The sequence below is a fragment of the Falco biarmicus genome, chromosome Z (assembly GCF_023638135.1).
Source record: "Falco biarmicus isolate bFalBia1 chromosome Z, bFalBia1.pri, whole genome shotgun sequence".
NCBI lineage: Eukaryota > Metazoa > Chordata > Aves > Falconiformes > Falconidae > Falco > Falco biarmicus.
The window spans coordinates 62002940-62023018 of NC_079311.1; the positions used below are offsets into that span (position 1 = coordinate 62002940).

Below are 20079 nucleotides of genomic sequence, written 5' to 3' on the forward strand. Positions count from 1 at the left end.
CATTTACGCTGCCAGATCATCAACAAAGACAATGCAGGTCAAAACTTCTGTAAAAATTTTTGTTTTCTGCTACTGTCTTTCTAAACAAGTCTTCAAAAATTGGAAGAACCACCAACCCACAAACCAAACTCTTACATGGCCCACAAAAAAGGTTCCAAGTAAATTATTTGACTAGCATTCATCTTCACTTTATAACATACGGTTCTGTAAATGAAAAGCTATGTTATATATTACCTAAGCATATTATGCTTGATGTCTTTACGTAAGGTTTCTGATCGATTGTTGCCTTGCAGCATAATATTTAAGCATTCACAGTATAATTTTCTCTATTTGTGTTGTGACCATATTTTCTCCTAGATAATGGTCAAGAGGATATAATTTTAAATAAAGTCTCATGTTCCTAGCTACTGCTAGATTACAAAGTGAGAGTTTTCTACAGTAGCAGGAACCATTAATATTTAGGGTATTGGAATGTCTCAAGATACCTCTATGCTTGTTAAGGTAGAGCTGCTGCTTGCTTAAAAATTAAAAGGTTAAACCTTTCAATACATTAATAAACAGGTTACAGAAAGATGCATATAACATTTAATTGATTTGTAGCAGAAACCAGGCCCATGATGCACAGAGATGTCTGTGGAATAAGTGCAGGTTAAAGAAAAGAAATTAGAAGTCACTAAAAGGACTAAGTTGCATTACTTAAAGATTTCAGTGTTCTGCTTGTTTCTAGATACTCAGTCTTACCATACTGAAGTCCCACCGAGTTTTTTTCTTAACAGTAGTGCTTTTTTACTGTCTTCTCTCCCCTCTTAAGCCTCCTATCATTCTAATGACAAATACACATAATGATTATTAACAAATAGTCAACAAAAGAAAAAAAATCCCAACTCTCATGGTTTAATCCCCAACAGTAGGTACTACACAGCTGCTTGATCACTCCCCCCCTCACCCAGTGGGACGGGGAGAAGAATTGGAAAGGAATGTAAAACTGGAGGGCTGAGAAAAGAACAATTTAATAAATGAAATAAAATAAAACAAAACAAAAATACCCCAATAAAAGTTATAGTGAAAAGGAGAGAGAAGGGAAGAGGAATGATGCCCAAAGGGAAGGGAGAAAACAGGTGATGCACAGTACAGCAGCTCATCACCGATGCCCAGCCAGTCCCTGAGCAATGATCCGCCTGCCCGGCCCAGCCCCCCCACAGGTTATACACCGAGCATGGCGCTCCATGGTATGTATGGGATACCAGGTCAGCTGTCCTGGCTGTGTTCCCTCCCAGTGTCTTGTGCCACTCCAGCCTTCTCGCTGGCAAGGCCTGAGAAACCAAGAACTCCTTGACTTAGTTTAACTAACATTACCCAGCAACAACTGAAAACACTTTTCTCATACCAAATCCAAAACACCTATCCCAGCCAAAACCAGGACACCCTTGCCACTGGTTTCTTTACCAAGTGTGTCTAAGTTTGAAGTAGGAACCAAGAATGAATGCAGTAGTTTTTTCTTTCTTAACCAATTTTGCCTACAGTCTTGAACAAGAAAAAGAAATCTTTTTTGTTTTTCTGATCAACCAGCTCTGGAAGTGACTTTCAGGAGAAGCAAAGCTGCAAGCTGCAGAAAGCTGTAAGAAGGCAGCCTGTATAGCCAAGAAAGATGGATTCCCTGTTTCCCGGCAGAGAAACTTGTGTATTAGATGCATTTCGCTATGTTTTGTCGTAGCAACTGTGCATACCTTAATATAGCTTTTCAATTTTTATTTATTTTTAATTCCTAGCGGGTTTATTTAGTCAGTGAGTGACAGACTTCCATGTGAGGCCACAGTGCCATGCTAGGGGGACTGTATAATTAATTGCACCCGGACTATTAATGATCCGATTGTTTTTAATAGTCTTGCAATCCTGAGGAAGGGAGCTGTGAGTGAATGGAGCAGATGAACTACTGCACTAAACTGTTGATTTGATTTTCGTTGTCACCTCTGGAAACTTTTGCTAGAATGCAATAATGCTGTAGCAGTGGCTTAGTGGATGCTTTCATTGCAAAGCCGTTACTCAGGCTATATAACAAAAATGTCTCAGATGTCTTTCATGCAGGTTTTGTGTATGGTACACGACAGGGAAGGGCAGGGCAAATTATGCCTGGTGTATTTTGATCTGAGCTAACAGAATAGATTGTTGACAGAAAATCATGGGGAAATGCTTTAGCTTAATTGGGATTTTATAATTTTGATAAGCAGATAGGCTATGTAAACTTTCTGGATACGTTTTGATCTGTTACCAGTGGTTCCTTCCCCCTCCTGTTTGTTTGAATACTGGGGATGTTAACACATCACACCACTGGAGAACATTCTAAAGGTAAAGGTGCCAGTGACTTCCTTGGAGCAGCTCTGCAGCAAGCAGAGTTGAACTGACTGTAGATGTTTTTAGAAAATGTGGGTCTAAATTACAGACTGATTAGCTGAAACAGCAAGCAGGTAATCTTGGGCATATCACTTACAGGTCACTGCAGTGCAGTGACAGTGCAGTTTGACTTTCTTGAGTTTCATTGATTTCTTGAGTTTGATGAACTACAAACTGTGTAGTGGAATTGTGCTGAGGGCGTGTGTATATGCTCACACTGTGTATGTGTTAAGGTAGTCGTGCGGCATCCTGTCTTCACAGAAAGACATTAATTAGTATCAATAGTGGTTTACAATACTATCACTCTGTGCTGTGTATTACCTCCCCTCCTGACACCTCTTTTTGTGGTCTCCCCTGGTTTGCTTCCATCCAACTTAGCAGGCTTAGTTTTAAATTATCATCAGAGGTAACAGCTAGTGGCTAAAAAATGAAGCAACTGAAACTTCAAGGGTTACATTCAGACAGCAGTGTTCCTACAGTTAAGAGAGTTACAAGTGAAGTAAGGATGTGAGAGGAGGAGGTGGTGGCAGCGGGAGGTTCAATTAAGGTATAATGATATGCACTAGGGGAAAACCTCTATAGTGTTCAATAACCTTTATACTTCTAAGTATGTTACTATTAGCATTGTGTTAACAGGGCCATTAGGCTCAAAATGAAGGAAGTAGTATGTTAAAAGTATGTAAAAACCTAGTCCCACCATCAGGCACTGTATGTGGAAGCTTGTTTGAGGGTGAAGAAAAGTATGTCTGAACTTTGGTAAGTCAGTAACCACTTGAACAGCTGGGAGGTGTAAGACCTGCTGTTACAGACCTGCATTACCTCACCTGCATGCTACCTGAGAAAGCAGCTCTGCCAAGAACTGTGGCATTGTCCCTTGTGCACAACAGAGGAGTAGCCTCACAGCTATGTGCGCCCTGGTGACTTGCAAGCAGGTAGAGACTAGTTTTATAGCCTGCTTTCTCAGTATGATGCTCCTAAGTAGTGGGTTTTGGCATGGTAATTAAATTAAGAAAAAACTAAAATGCAGAAACTGGAGATGACAAATGTAGATATATCAAATCATAGATCTGTCATGGGAAAACAAAGACAGAACTGGAATTAGCAGACTAAACATCTCTGAGGACCTGGGCTCTAGTCCAGGACAAGCTGGGAATGTTTTTTCAAAGCAAGTGTGTGCTAGTGTCTTGCCTATAACTAGCTGCAATTACTGAAATCTTGCATGCTTCTGAATTTCTTTAAAACAAATAAAAACCCCTGCTATTGTTATAAACTAACTAATGCTAATGATCTACCCATAATTGCATTTAAAGCCTTTCCTTTAATTCTTTCCATTTCGGAGCTTTAATAGATGGTGTTGTAGAAAAGTTATTTTGACACTAAACTTCCTGTATGCAGCTTCTGATAAAAGGATCCTACAGTTCTCTGATGAGCCTGATAAGAAACAAGACTTTTCACAGAAATCTCATTCCTACAAAATGAACAAGGCATCAGAAAGAGACTTGTCTACATAAGCAGGTAGCACTCTGCAAGGGGAACGGATTTGCAGGGTGAAATGGTGTTGAGGACAGTGTTCACATTGTTCAGGTGGGCTGACTCATACCAGCTCTGGTCTGGTCCCAAGGGGCGATGATGTGGTACACGGCCAGTTGTAGGGGAGCTGGGTATGCTTCAGGGCTTGTCAGAAGGGCGATAGGAGCCTTGCTGGTTTAGGCACTGATGGTGTTGCCCTCCGATCAGCCCAGTTTAGCTACCTGAAGCTCTTGGTTGGTGCCTGGCCAGGGATTTCTATGTGTTGAGCTTCATGCAGCTGTTGATTTGTGAACTGTTTTTTTCTGGATAAGCTTGAGTGTGTCTGCAAGAGCTGCAGTTGCAGCTTTGGTTATACTGTAAACATGAAATCATTTCAGTTGAAGTTTCTGGCTGGGTGTGGTGTTTTTCATTAGTCACTAATCTCTCTGTCCTCATTGATTATTGCTGAGGTGATGTGCTTTCATGAGAGAATTAATGGGTGGCTGGTGTGTTAATCCTTTCTGTTTAGATTTGAGTTTCGTAATCCACCTTCTAGATGTCTTGCCTGTCTAAGGCTGTATTTTCTGTTTGCCTTCATATTTTGAATAGGAACTTTTCTCCCACATGCAGTTACTCCTTGGCAGCTTTCCCCCTGTGTTTAGGTAGTCACTTCTAAATAGATATGTCTCCTAGGAGACAAAGCAATATTATTGTGCATGATTTCAATCCTTAAGGATGTTACATGTACATAAACAAACATGGAAAAAATACAGTTTTCCCTATACTTTAGGAGGTGTGGACAAGTAGAATGGCTTGGCCTGTTTCCAGCTCTGGTACTGCTAACAGATGCCTCCTGCAGTTTGGTATTGGTAACTGTGCAATGTCTGTGCTTGTTCAGATAGTATCCAAATAAAGCCAGTTAAGCTGCTTAAATAAACCTGCAGGCAGAAGACATTCCCATAACAACAGATAGTTATTTACTCTAAGTACAAAACTAGGTCCGAAGGTTTAAGGACTCCACTGAAACCACACAGTTTTAGTGCATGCATGTAGGAGATACTTGGGTTTTACTGGGTGTCGTGGTTTAACCCCAGCTGGCAGCCAAGCACCACGCAGCCAATTGCTCACTCCCCCTCACTCAGAGGGATGGAGAAGAAAATCAGAAAAGGAATGTAAAAGTTAAGGGTTGAGATAAGAACAGTTTAATAATTTAAAAAGAATAAAGAGGTAAGAACAACAATAATAACAATAATAATAATAGCAAAAGTGGGAAGGTGGGAAAAAAGGGTAAAGCAAAAGCCACGCACGCAAGCAAAGCAAAGCCAGGGATCCATTCACCACTCCCCACGGGCAGGCAGGGGTTCGGCCATCCCCAGGGAAGCCGGGCTCTGACACGCTTAACGGTTATTCGGGAAGACAAACACCATAACGCCAAATGTCCCCCCCTGCCTTCTTCTTCCCCCAGTTTATATACTCAGCATGATGTCATATGGTATGGAATGTCCCTTTGGCTAGCTTGGGCCACCTGTCCCTGCTGTGTCCCCTCCCAATATCCCGTCCCCCTCCAGCCCTCTGGCCGGCAGGGCCCAGGGAACTTGAAAACTCCTTGACTTGGTATAACCATCACTCAGCAACAACTGAAACCATCAGTGTGCCATCAACGTTGTTCTTACATCAGAGCCAAAACACAGCACTGTACTAACTACTAAGAAGAAACTTAACTCTGCCCCTGCTGAAACCAGGACAAACAGTAAAGTTGAAATGAGGCAGTCTTGTCTGCAGAGATGTTGGAAGTGGCTGTTGGTGTTGGTTACCAAATAAACCTAGCTTTTCTGTCAGAATATGGAGTGGGTCCGTAAGTGTTCTGTTATTTGCAGTAGGTATGCAATCACATTGCTGCCCTTTTGGGAAGAGCTGTGCATCATTTCTTTAAGGAACAGTATTTGTAGAAGGTCACTTAAGTTAACATGTAAAATGTTTTTCTAGTTTTTTGCCCCCCTTTGAAGTTCCTGAATGTATATAGGGAAGTGGGTACTGCTGCCGCTGAGGACTGTAGAGCTGAATATAAGTGAGTTCAGGTATGGAGTTTTAACAGCTATACCTGTAGTGCTACAAGGTATGCGTATCTGTTAGTGGTCATCTCAGAAGAAGAAAAATCTGTCATTTGAAAACTGGTTAAGTGTAAACAGTAACATTGATACTAATTTTATAACAGAGAGACTTACATTTGAACTGTGTGCCAAATGAACCTAAAGTGGTTTACCATGTGGAGAGGTAAGGCTGTTGAGTTTTGTTTAGGAAGAAGATAAAGTAAGCCTATGGATAAGATGGAATACTTAAAGAGAGCTTGAAAAAACTGGATTGTGGCATAATCTATTCTCCCAGTTACTGCTGCAGCTGCAGCCTCAGTGCTGCCTGTTTGTTCATCTAGGCAGAGTTGTACCTTCTTTTTCTACTATGAGGGAACAAGGTAAGGTTAGTAAAATGGAGTCAGTTAGAGAAGTCTTTAAAAAACAGTATTTATAGTGAACCCTTTTATTTCAACAAATATTTTTGTAAAAATAACGTGGAATTTGTCAAAGGTGGGCAAGTGTCTTAAGAGTTGGAGTATGTGGCAGAGGAACATAGCATCAATTAAAACTTCTTTTTACAGTATTTTTAGCTTTATGAAGTAAGATTGCAAAGAAGCAGCCTTTAATAAGGTAAAAGTTGAGGGTCTGGCCATTTTGAGGCTGGTTTCACAGGTCTTCTAATTGCCAAGGTTTTAAAACCTTTTGGTCATCTTCAATCAATCAGTCTCTTTAATGGATAATTATGTGTGAGTTTAGGATTTGAGTTGCATGGAGGCTGGAATGATGCCGTTATTTTTATATGAAAGACTGAAAGTTCCAGAGCTAACTGGGGTAAGATTTTTTTTTTTTCTTCTGATAGATGCACTCTAATAGAGGCACAAGAAACGCATCTGTTTTTCCAGTGTTCTGTCATTATAAAATGGGCTGTCTGCACAAGGGCAGGGGCAGGTTTGAAAGAATATTACTCTGGTAAGCTAAGGGACCTGTAGTGCAGGACCAGTGTTGAGTTTATCAGTGGCGGTGTGCAGCATGCTGTCCTGAGGTTGTCCAGGTTGGCTTGATTCCACGTTTGTGTGGCATGATGGAATATATACAGCTGTAAAATCTGGAGTTGTGATTTGCTGCCTTAATTTTGTTAGTGTGTGCCTGGCTTTGGCCTCAGGTGCTTACTAGCATTGCTGATTTATCAGCTGTGTTATGGCCCTAGTATAGGTTTAAGACTGTACAGAATTGGTTTGTACAGGTGACTTTTTTCTCCCCTGTATTTTTAGTTTATTTTCCCCAAACTAGTTGTTCCTACTTTTCTATGTGGTGGGTTTTGCCTTAGTTCAGCCACCAATGCATGTTGCTTTAGAAGAATCATGTCAGATCTTTTCTAAGCAATAAAATTGTTTTAACAAGGCTTCTGTTGCAGAGATGTGTGTTCAGTTGGATGCTAAAGTGAGAGGTCTTTGTTTAAGAGATATTGTATAGGTGAAGAGGTTTTGCAAGTAAAGAGGTAGCCTGACTACTTAAAAACAGAAGGAAAAAAATTCAGTTGGCTTATTTATGCCGGCCTAACTTAATGATTTCCACGGAACACTGCTACTTTGCCTACAATGTCAGTAGTGTGTTCTTACATACCCATAAAGTTATCTTTGAGCAGAAGAAATGGTGGAGCTAGAAGATGTTTTGCTTTCAAACTGTTTAAAGCTGTATGCCTGTGTACTAGCAACCTGAAAAAAACAAAGCGTGGGAATCTGAAAAGAGATGTGTGTTTTGCTTGTGGTTTTGGGTTTGGGTTTTTTGTGTTAATTTTTGGACCTATCCTATCACTGTGCAATTACTTTCTAAGATGTGAATTAGTGTAACAGTTCTGTATTAGTCATTTCATTTGCTAAAATACTGCCATGTATACAAGCCTTCTCATAGTGGCGTTCCACTTCTAGGGAAACCTTGTTCATTCTCCTCTAGTCTCATGATCTGGGTTAAAACACTTTCTGCTTTCTGTCTAGCCATGGGTTTGTGGTGTGTAGACCATGGAGGAATGCATGAATTATCAATATTAACAGTGCTACAAGAGGATGACATATTTTGAGTGCAAGTCAGTCAAGTTTTAGTACTTGGTAACAATACAGATACTGAAATCTATGCTGCTATTTTTTCCTCTGACAAGTTATGCTTTCATTGAAAATAGAGCATAGGAAACTATTAATAAAAATTAGCTGACAGCTGATAACTACTTTTCTTAAATTAATGCAGTTGAGGATGACTCCTGAGGAAGAGTCAGTTGATGTCTAAATGCGACATCCAAAATTTTTAGTGTTCCAGATAGCGTAACCATCTTGTTGCTGTAAGGACACAGTGTTCTTGAGAGTAAGAATGGCATATGGTGAAGAGGTGTGTGCACTAAAAGTCCACTGCATGAATGGTATTATGCCCACTGTGCCCACCCCAAAAAATTACATTGGTGGGCGGCTCCTGCAAGAACCTGCTGAAGCAACCTTTGCTACTGCTGAGTACCAGTACTCTGGTACTGCTGCTATTCTGTATTTCAGTTACTTGAGGATTATTTACTATTGTCACTGGTTTTTGACTGTGAAAGTGAAAAAGGGAAGAGGAAAAAATCTGTCCCATTTTATGTGACCTAACCTGCAGGAACTTCCAGAACTTTCCTGTCCAGACAACAATCCTTGCATCTGTACAACGGCCTCAAGACTATCACAGGAAAGGGAAAGTAATTTGCACAATTTCATCTGTTCAAGCTGTTTCTAGCTTGAGAGACAGTTTTGTTATTTGAGACATTGGGCATCTGTCAAGCCAACAGCTGGACTGAAGATTTTTCCAGGAACTACTTTTTTGCATTGCAAAAAACCAACCTGTTGAAAAAACAAACAAACAAACAACCCAACAGCTTACAAAATTTCTGAGTTCTCAGCTTGATTACCTTGCAAACTTAGTCTCACCATTTGAGAAAGTATATTGATGCCCACTGACTGACTTCAAGCTTTTGCTTTTCTTCCTTGTATGTCTGTTCTCTGCCTGCCCAAATGCATTAGTTGTTTTCTTTTTTAGTTGTCTTTATTTAGTATCCTCAGATTTAGACTTGCGCAGTATGTATGTCACCTGAGGTTTAGGATGGTGGTACCTGTCTCCTTATATTCTACGCTGAAGGACAGTGTATGGTCATGTGTGAAGGCATATTTCAACACTGCTGTTCAACTAACAAATGGTAAGTGTGCATACATCACAGTGGGGCCAAACTGCTATTTGTACAAACTGCTGCCATCTGTTCTACACCTAGTGCTAACCTCTTCTCATAAAGCACTTAGTGATGCACCTAAGCAGATGGAACAGATTCATATGTGTTCATATGTGTGGCTGGATAATAGAACAGTGATTCCTGGAATAAAACTCTAATGCTGCTGGTGAAACGTGCAAGGTTGTCTCCTGCCTTACCACAGACAAGAATTCTTAAAACAAAAGAATATTTGAAGTGAAAAAGCCTTGGAACAGGTTCCTACCCTATCATTAGCTAAGAGAGAACTGAGCCAAATCACAGCATTGTGGATTTGTCCCAATAATCAGGCCACTTTCTGAGATGTTGTGGTTCAGATTGTCTACCCCTTGGTGAAGTACTGATTGACAAGAAAACTGAAGAAGGTACTGCATTTCCAGGGTGGACAGGGTAACTAGATTCAAAAAAGTGAAATAAAAAGTAATTTCTTGACTCTCCTGTCTTTACAACAAACCTGTTGGGAATGCTGCTTAGAAATTAGGTTTTGGAGGGCTCATGAACATATGTGAAAATCCTGGAGCTTGGAAACATGACTGATCTCTGCATAACATCCCACTCTCATTTTAAGATCTTGTAGTGTGTATCCTGGTAGACAGAACCACTGTAGTGGAGCCTTTCCTGTATAGAGGAAGTTGAACTAAGGACAGCATGTCATTAGCATACCCCCAACAGTAACGCTGATGGCCCAGCACGTCCAGGCTGTGACCAGTAATTATAGCCTTAGAGGTGATAAAAGTCTCTACTGGATATTCAGTTTCCCTGCATGTGTGTGTTCGAGAGGTGTGTGATAAACTTGCAGGAACCCCAGCCTGCTTCCCAGTGATTTCCAGGATGGCTTTCCAGACGAAGGCGGAAAACACATACATGCAGCCTCCTACTGATGTTGTTCATCACAGCCTGCTACAGGTACAGGCATAGGTTTCTGTTCGCCTTTCAGGCTTCTTCTAGCTGATTAGAGGTGCCACGATAAGAAATTTCATTCAGACTTGGTAACATCTAAGTTGAGATACAGGGATTTCAAGTCTGCATGGAGGCATCTTGACTGCATGCTTTAGATCAGGTACAGACAGATTACGTTAAGTAAAGGCATTAGGTTCAGTATTGGTTCAGTGAAGGAGAAACAGGTTTTTAAATGCTGTAAGGTCTTTAAACTGGAAGACTGTAGACAGCATAGATGCGGTTGCTGAAGACTCAGTCCCATGTAGCCCTATGAAGCAATTTATGCTGCCAAGGTTTCAAAGCCGTAATTACTTTCCTGTTATATAGGGGGAGAGGAGGGTCAAGAAAGCATGGTTAGAATCTGATCATCTGGATTTTTATAGACAAATGTTAGCAAAAAAATTTATTTGTTTAACTTAATTGGAATGCCATAGAAATTCATATGACTTGCTATTCTTAGTTTTCTGTGTCTGTTTTGATGATACACTACATTAGATTGCTATTAAGTATTCTAAGCCATTGTACTTGTTGTCATATTGTATCTGCCTACGAGGAATTTGTTTGATCATTAAGTCGCTGGCAGGAGGGGGAAGATACAGCTCTGTGCACTTTTTTTTGAAGTAAATAGTTCTGAAGCATTTTGAGGTATGCTGCTAGTGGCAGGCTTCTCAAACATAGCGGTGACAGCATTAAAATATTCTTCTTTTAAAGCCCGAAGAGCAGGCATCAGCAAGACTTCAGTCTTGCACCTTTAATTACCTGTTTAAACCCTGAGTTTCTGCAAATGCAAGAAACTCAGCATTTTTTGGCTTTTTTCTCCCTTGCGATGTTATGCTTTATGCATTATATTGCTATAAGGTTAAAACTTGATGAAAAGGTTGCTAGATACTTCACTTGATGTTAAGTTGCTTGGAAAAGGTGATGAGTATTTTTGAGTAGGTTTTGGGCTCTGAAAAGTGGTCTGGTCCAGTCTACAGTATATGTGGCATAACCTTGCAGGCAACGTAACTAATGGACGTTAACTGGATTGCCTGCATGGTGGATTACGCTATATGAACAAAGGCAGGAGGTCTGAGAGCTCATGTTAACAGCAAGTATTTAAATTATATTTTTAAGGCGTGCAAATTTTGAACTGCAACACTTGAAAATTGGTTTCTCTTGATCTGACAAGTTAAAGTTCATGCTTTGTTGGTCTCTCTGCAGCAACATGGGACATCAGAAATGTCATGACCACTTTAACACATAATCTTTTTCAGTTAATAAAACATTGATAATTCTAGTGGTGCAGCCACACAAGTGAACTCCCCTTCTTGCTGATTAATGTAAATCTGTTACCCTGTTTCTCTCTGCATTGCATATGAACCCTTAATGATTTGTTAGCTATTATAGTGTTAGAATTAATGATTAAATATGTTGCACATGGGCCTTATATTTGATGGTAAGAAATGCTTGGTGTAGTTTTAATAGATTGTTTCTGTGGTGTTGCAGAAGCATGCAAATATATGTTGTCGTGGTTTCAGCTGGGATAGAGTTATTTTTCTTCCTAGCAGTTGGTGCAGCACTGTGTTTTGGATTTGGTGTGAGAACAGTGTTGGTAACCCACTGATGTTTTTAGTCATTGTTGGGTAATGTTTGTACTAAGTCAAGGAGTTCTTGGTTTCTCAGGCCTTGCCAGCGAGAAGGCTGGAGTGGCACAAGACACTGGGAGGGAACACAGCCAGGACAGCTGACCTGGTATCCCATACATACCATGGGGCGCCATGCTCGGTGTATAACCTGTGGGGGGGCTGGGCCGGGCAGGCGGATCATTGCTCAGGGACTGGCTGGGCATCGGTGATGAGCTGCTGTACTGTGCATCACCTGTTTTCTCCCTTCCCTTTGGGCATCATTCCTCTTCCCTTCTCTCTCCTTTTCACTATAACTTTTATTGGGGTATTTTTGTTTTGTTTTATTTTATTTCAATTATTAAATTGTTCTTTTCTCAGCCCTCCAGTTTTACATTCCTTTCCAATTCTTCTCCCTATCTCTCTGGGTAAGGGGGAAGCAATCAAGCAGCTTAGTGGCACTTAGTGGCTGGGGTTAAACCAGGGCAAAGGGCTACCAAGCTATTTATACAGCAGAACACTTGAGCTTTAACCCTTGACAGATTTGTAACTCACCTCTGAACCACAGAAATTTGTCAGCTTAGTTGCATTTGTACAGGAGGGCAAGGTATTCATCCCAATGCTCCCTGGCTGCAGCAGTATAGTCCTTCAGCTGGTACGTTTGATGAGAGCATCCTTTTCAACTAGGGAAAGGATAACTAAAACTTTACTTGGCTAGGTAAACCAAAAGCTAAGGCAGGTTCCTGAGTTGATTTCAGAGTAGAGTTTGTTTGCCACCATGCCCTCAAGTTTTTCACCTTTTCAGCTACCTTGTCCTCAAGTACCTGCATCTTTTTTCCTTTCCCTCTATCACTGCACAAAGAACGAGCACTTCATGATTTTAAGCGCAAGTCTCTCATCTTAAAACACAATACCATCAACTACTAAAATCTTATTTAAAAAGCAATTTTAAACTCCACCGCTGCAAAAGAAGAGCTGAAAAATCCAAAAATCTAAACGCTGAAGCAACAAATCATAAAAATCTGGGGGAGCTGAACTGCAGAGTATTTGAAGTCCACATCATTGTTTTTAAAGGGGCTTAGCAATACCATGCACAGTACTGCTTGCGATACCACAACACTGAAAAGCTCCCAACATAAGCTAGAATGCCCCTGTGCTTGGTACTGTACAAAAAATGAAAAAGACACCCACTGAAACAAAACAAAAAAGCTAAAAATGTTACTTATCCTTTCCACTTTCACTTATCAGACTATTAAAACAACTGGTATTCCTCTTTAAGTCAGAGACTGTAATTATCAGATTCCTCAACCACCTCCTTCCAGGAGGATTTTAAGTAGTTAAATAGTGCTGGTACATGACAACAGACACACAACTCCATGAATCTACTTCTTCAGCTCTCACTTACTTGAATGGAGAAGGGACATGCTCTAGTTACAGGCTTGGTTTATATCCACCGAATTCTTGAAAAGAAGCTCTGGATACCTGCAAACTTTACTATTGAAAGGATAATCTAAAAGCTCAGGCAACAGCAGGCAGCTGTATTAGATAAAGCCCTCAACCATGTGTGACTCCTTATCCCAGGGTGTTTCTGAGATTAGGGTGTGTATCAGCATGCAAAGGCCTATCCTGCACACAGAAAGTTTAAAGTAAAGGACAAACGTACATTTTTTTCATACTAAAAACAAATTAAAGTGTTTTACATGATTGTTGAGACAGCCCTATACACTTAAAGTGTAAAGCATTTACCTTCACAGGTAAATTATCACAACATTAGCAAAAAAAGCAGCAATGCTGTTTCTCTGACTCACATGACCAAAGAACAGTTTTGTGGCTGCTCCAGCCAGGATGAGTGTTTATTTCGTCCCACTGCAATCATTTTAACCCTAAGAAGTTGTCCCAGTTTCAGCTGGGATAGGGTAATTTTCTTCTTAGTAGCTGGTGCAGCGCTGTGTTTTGGCTCTGATGTAAGAACAACGTTGATGGCACACTGATGGTTTCAGTTGTTGCTGAGTGATGGTTATACCAAGTCAAGGAGTTTTCAAGTTCCCTGGGCCCTGCCGGCCAGAGGGCTGGAGGGGGACGGGATATTGGGAGGGGACACAGCAGGGACAGGTGACCCAAGCTAGCCAAAGGGACATTCCATACCATATGACATCATGCTGAGTATATAAACTGGGGGAAGAAGAAGGCAGGGGGGGACATTTGGCATTATGGTGTTTGTCTTCCCGAGTAACCGTTAAGCGTGTCAGAGCCCGGCTTCCCTGGGGATGGCCGAACCCCTGCCTGCCCGTGGGGAGTGGTGAATGGATCCCTGGCTTTGCTCTACTTGCGTGCGTGGCTTTTGCTTTACCCTTTTTTCCCACCTTCCCACTTTTGCTATTATTATTATTGTTATTATTGTTGTTCTTACCTCTTTATTCTTTTTAAATTATTAAATTGTTCTTATCTCAACCCTTAACTTTTACATTCCTTTTCCGATTTTCTTCTCCATCCCTCTGAGTGAGGGGGAGCGAGTAACTGGCTTCGTGGCGCTTGGCTGCTAGCCCGGGTTAAACCACAACAAGTACACATCTTATGACTGCACTACTATTCCTTAGTATGATCTAAGCATCACACTATAGCAATCAGGTACTTCATCTTCAGGCATCTGTAACATTGGGGAGTGCTACAACAGGAAACGATCCATCCCTGTCAGAGACAAGAAAGTTTGAAACAATGAAAAGAAAAATCTATTGTATCTCCCACATGGTCTAAGGATGTCCCATGGTTGGTACTTCACAGGACAAGCAGGAGGGGAAAGAGAAATGTAGCAAGAACATTACTGCTAGTTAGGTCATAGTGACATTTTGACAGAACTACCACCATCTCCATCACATATGAATGTAAATGGTGCCATTGCTTTGACACACTCTTTCCTTACTTTATCCCAAAGTACTTTTATTTCTACTCTTCCCCCCAGCCGCACTAAAGTTTTGCTGGGGTGGAAGATCTGGCAGACAGTCTGTAATGCTGGAGGGTACTGTAGCTGTCTAGTGGACACACATAAGGACAACTGTGTGAAAGAGCAGCTTTTAGAGCAATACATTCTTTACCACCGCCTTTACCATGCTATGAGTGGTTTCATGACAGAAACTTGGCTTCCCAGTAATTAATTCTCAGCATACAGTCCTCCTGAAGCCACAACAGATTACCACATAAGCAGCAAGAAGGCAGATTCAGGCAAAGAGTTAGCATCAACAGAAAAAGCTTTTGTACTTCTTACTCTGTGCAGTGATTTTTTTAATAAATGACACGCATCAACTAGAATAGGAGAATGCAGAATGTAGAATAATCAACTTCAAAGGTCAATGGACATCCTTCATGAGAAAATCTGTCTTTTCATGTTGCTCATCATCTTTCCAACACAGGATCAACTCTTATCAACTCTGATAGCCACTCCAGTGCCAAACATTTCATTTGCAGAGCAAGAACTGAAATTTCAGAACAAAATACCGTATCTCCCCCTCCTTTTTTTTTTTTTTGTGAGTGCTTTTGTTTGAGCGCAGGTTTGTTTTTTTCAAAGTATGTAAAATAATGAAGAGGACTCACTACGGCAATTCAGAAGACAATGGCAGTTTCAGAAGCTTTTGGATCCATTTCAGACCAAGACAGCTGTGCTATATAACAAAGCAGTATTCTGTCTGAAAGACTACTCATCCTCCCTGGGTTGCCACTCCACTCTAGTAAGCACTGCATATTTGCAGTTAAGGTGACAAGGTTTCCAGAAAGATAAGCTCTTTCAGTAGGTCAGCTGACAGAGACAGACAACTCCAAGACACACAATTTAGTGTAATCTCAAAATCCTCAAGACTACTGATGTAGGCAAGGAATCCATAACTTGCCTTCATCCTCTTTTTAAAAGAAACAAAATTAACTCAAGCAAGCTCTCTTTTGGCCTGTAAAACACTGATTAAGATTTATAAGGCACCATCAAAAAAAAAAATAAAAGCATATCCTATGCCTGACTGAAAGACTGTAAAACATTTTGAATAAGAGAAAGTAACACAGCCAATGACATTTGGCATCATTTGCCTCAATAAACCTCATAAAACATGTTTCCTATTCACACTCACTTTTTCTGCCAAAAGGAAGACTATTGTAGAGAAGATAGAAATGCAACAGAAAGGAAAATGGGAAAATCCTGGGTTTTTTTCTTTTCATTTGTCCCTTTCTTCATCATCCCAGTCTGGTATTGACTACCCACATACTGTGGAGGCAGCCAAATTACAACAGAAAACATGCCGTTTTCTTGACTCCTTGATTTCACAGTCTGGAAGACACTGTTTCCAACAAAGAGTTCTCAAGAGAATGCAGAATAATCCTTAAGAAAACTAAGCCACCATGCTGTGTTAGGAAGTGGTGAGCCATCCTCTGTGTAGTCTTTGCCTTGAGTGCCCTTCACCATGCTTCTGTCAGCAGTTAGCCGCTTGCCTCACAAGAGCACAGGCAAATAATCTGCTTGAATTCATTTGAGTTTCAGGTGTTTGCTATCCACAGCACTACAATGCAGGGATGTTCCAGAAGTAAAGCACTTCCCACATGAAAGTAAAGCCATATTTAATAAACTCTTTAGTAACTGATGGCAATAATCTTGTAAACTATCCTTTGTTCTTGATTACATGAAATGAGAGACTGATTTTCTTTGCTTATTTTGTAATTTTTTTAAGGTGTTTATGGAACACCTTAGTTGGCTGAAGTAATAATAACAGGACAAAAAAACCCAAAGGAGTGATGTACTTTCTCTTCCCACCTCTCCTGTCCCCGTTCATCTTTATGAATTAACTTTTTCAGATTTGATACTCACAAGACAAGTTACCAAGTTTTCATTTCTACTATTTCATTTCTGGACAGAAAAGAAGCAGCCCTACTCTAAGTGACAGCATTAAGTTTCCTCCACTGAGCTGGGGAGACAAACCATTCTTTTTGGTAAAATAGAAAAGTTGACTAGTTTTTCAAGAGACAAAACTCCTAATGGACCTCAAAGTGCGAATGAGGAGTCTGGGCATGCAAACAGTAACACTGCTTCAGACACCTCTGAAGTAATCTTTCTGTTCTAGTCAGCTCTGGCAAGGTCTAAATCTGAGTATGGCATTCTGGGTTTTGATGTCATGCTTCAAGACAGATGTGACCAGCTGGAAAGAGTCCACAAGACAGCAATGAGAAAGGTCAGATGTCTGGAAACACATTCTATAAAGAAAGATTAAAGCCACTGGAGTTGTTTAGTCTAAAGAAGAAGTCTAAGAGGAGACAAGATCAGAGTTGTCAAGTAGTTAATATACAGTGTCACAGGAGAATGAACGGTTCTACTGGAATACCACACGAAGTAAAAACACATATGGGAAAATATGCCTGTTTTCTAATTACCCACTCATAGACTTAGTTTGAAAATATTGAGTCATGGCTTTGAAGAATTTACTGACAGCTTAAGTATCAGCAAGACAGGTATCAGGACAATCTGTTTCACTGCTGTCTAAAGGATGCTGAACAGCTGTGACAACAGATTCAATTCTGCTATGTTGGCAACAGGAACAAGGACAGGGCAAAAGGAGAAATAAAACCTGGAAGAGCAGGATAACACACTGGGGATCCACAAAACCAAAAGAACTCAGAAACAGAACATTGCAGAGAAGATAATTTTCATTATTTGACAGTAATTAAGACAGGATGTCAATGTGAAAATCGTATCTTCAAGCACTTCTCTCAATGTTACGCTTTAGGCAGGCAGCACATAAAGCCTGAAATCATCTGTACGTTCATCATGGACCTTAGTCTTGCCTTTTTCCACTACCCTTAAAGGTTTCAGCATGCCAGTAACATAGATGCTTCCTCAATTTTAAATTAACATGCATGCATTTATTTCCACACTTTAATGCATCGCAGTATCATTGCACAAGATACAGGTGGATTTGTCAGGCAGCTCTGCAGGTAGGTAGGAATTCAGCTGCAAGCACTGACTACACCACAATGGAAAGATGGGCAAAATCAAAGCACAAAAAACACAGACAAAAAAAAAAAAAAAAAAAAAAGGTTTCAGATAATAGAGGAATCTAGCACAGGGGAATAAAGGGGAAGGGAGAAAGCTACATATTCTAAGCAATCTTTCCCACTACACTAAAATGAGTTTATGCTGCTATCTTCTAGCATTACTCACTGCAGGTGAGTTATCAGATTGCCCATGTAGAATTCAAAAATTCCAGCTAATGCAACGCTGCCTTCTTTTGGGCTTACCTTTCCTACACTGTTAACTCAAAATATGCCTGTTAATTCCTTTCCAAAGCACACACAGAAATACCCAGCCTTCACCAGAAGTTAGCTGAACTCACAGCCACTGGCAGACCAGTTAACTGAACAGACAGCTTTTGTATATTTCTACAGAGTATTCTGCAAACTTTCCAACTGAGCACCAAGCCAACAAGACACCACACGGCTGTGGTAAGCACAGCCCCCAACCCACAAGACCTGCCAAGAAGCAGGATATATTAATTACCTACCAGTGAGCACCACGCTAACAGCAGCTACAGAGCTGCTACTCAGTTCATTTCAGCGAATAAATCAAGTTTACATCTCTTAACAAAAATTACTGTGTGGATATAACTACATTTGTTCTACTACAATCATAAATGCACTTCACCATAAATACATTCCACCCTTTGTGGGCTCATACAGTTGAAACAGACTAGGAATCTGGTCTAAGTTTGAGTATTTAAAGAAAAGGAGGGGACAGACAAAGGTACACTTAGACCCAGTTCACCATGCTGTCCTACAGTTTTATCAGTTCAACAGAGAAGGCATCAGGGAATGCAGAGGAAACCAGGAGCTATATAAACAGCCATTACTGTGCAGGGAAACATTCCCTACAACCACAACTTAACTAGTTGGAAATAACTTCAGCCAGTGCTTTGCGGATACTCCTTTAAAAATGTCAGGGTTTCCCAAAAAAGCCCTTACACATCCAGCTGCGTAAAGGCACAGAATAAAGAAACAGCACCTAAGAGCAAATTTAAAAGTTGATCACAACAAAAGACAAGTCAGCCTACTCCACTACGGCGCACAAGTGATTATGTGCAGAGCAGGCAAAGTAAAGCAGCAGACAGACAAAAAAACACGCTTGGTTTGGGGGTCACATCAGACAAAAAAACACGCCTGGTTTGGGGGTCACATCAAGAAATACCTGAAAGGGCTGCAAACCGTGCAACGCAACGAGGGGCCGGGGGTGAGTCAGTTTCAGATACAAAAGAGTCACTCTACTGTAACAGTGGGGGGGCTGGTTTAAGTGCCGTTAGAAGGTATTGCAGCTAGATCAAGAAGGGAGGGAACAACACGCGTATCCGCGTATCACGCTACGGATCTATCAGCCACAGAGCTCCTCCATAATCCACTGCCTGTCATTAACTCTCCCAAGAGGATTACTGTAGTTTACGGGCTTGCCCATCCCTTCCATCTGACACTGAAGAGTTTGCTTTACAGCAACGCTACCCAAAGGTGACGCACTAGAAAAAACATTATTTAAAACAAAAAAACCATACCCGCTCCACACAAAACCTCCCAACCCTCAACACGGGCAGCCAGAAAGGGAAAGAGCCGCGGGCGCAGAAGCAACGACGCCAGCGGTTTAGCGGAGGGGTGACGCGACGGGGCGGTACCCAGGTGAGCACGGAGCCGCTCGCCGCCGCGGGCGGGAGACAGCGTGCGCCGCCACGCCGGCCCCACGCACCTCCTCATCCCGCTCGTCCAGCGAGGCGCCGTCCTCCGCCCGCCCGCCGGGGCTCGCCCGCAGCCGCCTCGCCGCCGCCCCGCCGGGGGCCGCCGCCACCCCCGCCGCCTCCGGGCTCCCCTTCCTCGGAGAGAGTTTCCGAGCCGGAGGAGGAGCCGGAGCAAGACAAGCCGACGTGGCCGGCACCCCGCGGCCGCTCCGGGGCCGCCGAAACTTTGTCAGCCATGGCCGGGGGCTCCAAGCGGCGCCGCTCGCATGCCCCGCCGCCCGCAGCGCGCAGCCTCGCGGCGGCCGCTCTCCCCGGGCCGGTGCCGGCGGGCAGCGCCGGCGGGCGGGGCGAGGCGAGGCGGGGCGGGGCCGGGCCAGGCCGGGCCGGGCCGGGGCGGCGGGACCAATGGCGCAGGGGGGCGGGCACGGCGCGGCGGCGCGGAGCGCTGCGGGCGGGTGGCAGGTAACGGGGCGGGGAGGGGCCGCCGCGCTTTCTGGGCGGAGCGGGCAGCGGCGGGCGAGGGCGGGGGCCGAGGGGTCCCTCAC

The 20079-nt window shown here is 42.2% G+C and overlaps 1 protein-coding gene across 1 annotated transcript in view; it reads right to left on the bottom strand.

Moving 5' to 3' along the window:
- The window catches only part of MAST4 (microtubule associated serine/threonine kinase family member 4), a 274380-nt gene extending 254549 nt beyond the window's left edge, over positions 1-19831 (bottom strand). Inside the window, 2 exon segments of the mRNA XM_056325127.1 lie at positions 19546-19647; positions 19649-19831. Of these exon segments, the coding sequence (XP_056181102.1) occupies positions 19546-19647; positions 19649-19771 (225 nt within the window). The 5' untranslated portion in view covers positions 19772-19831.
- Between the last annotated feature and the right edge of the window lie 248 nt (positions 19832-20079).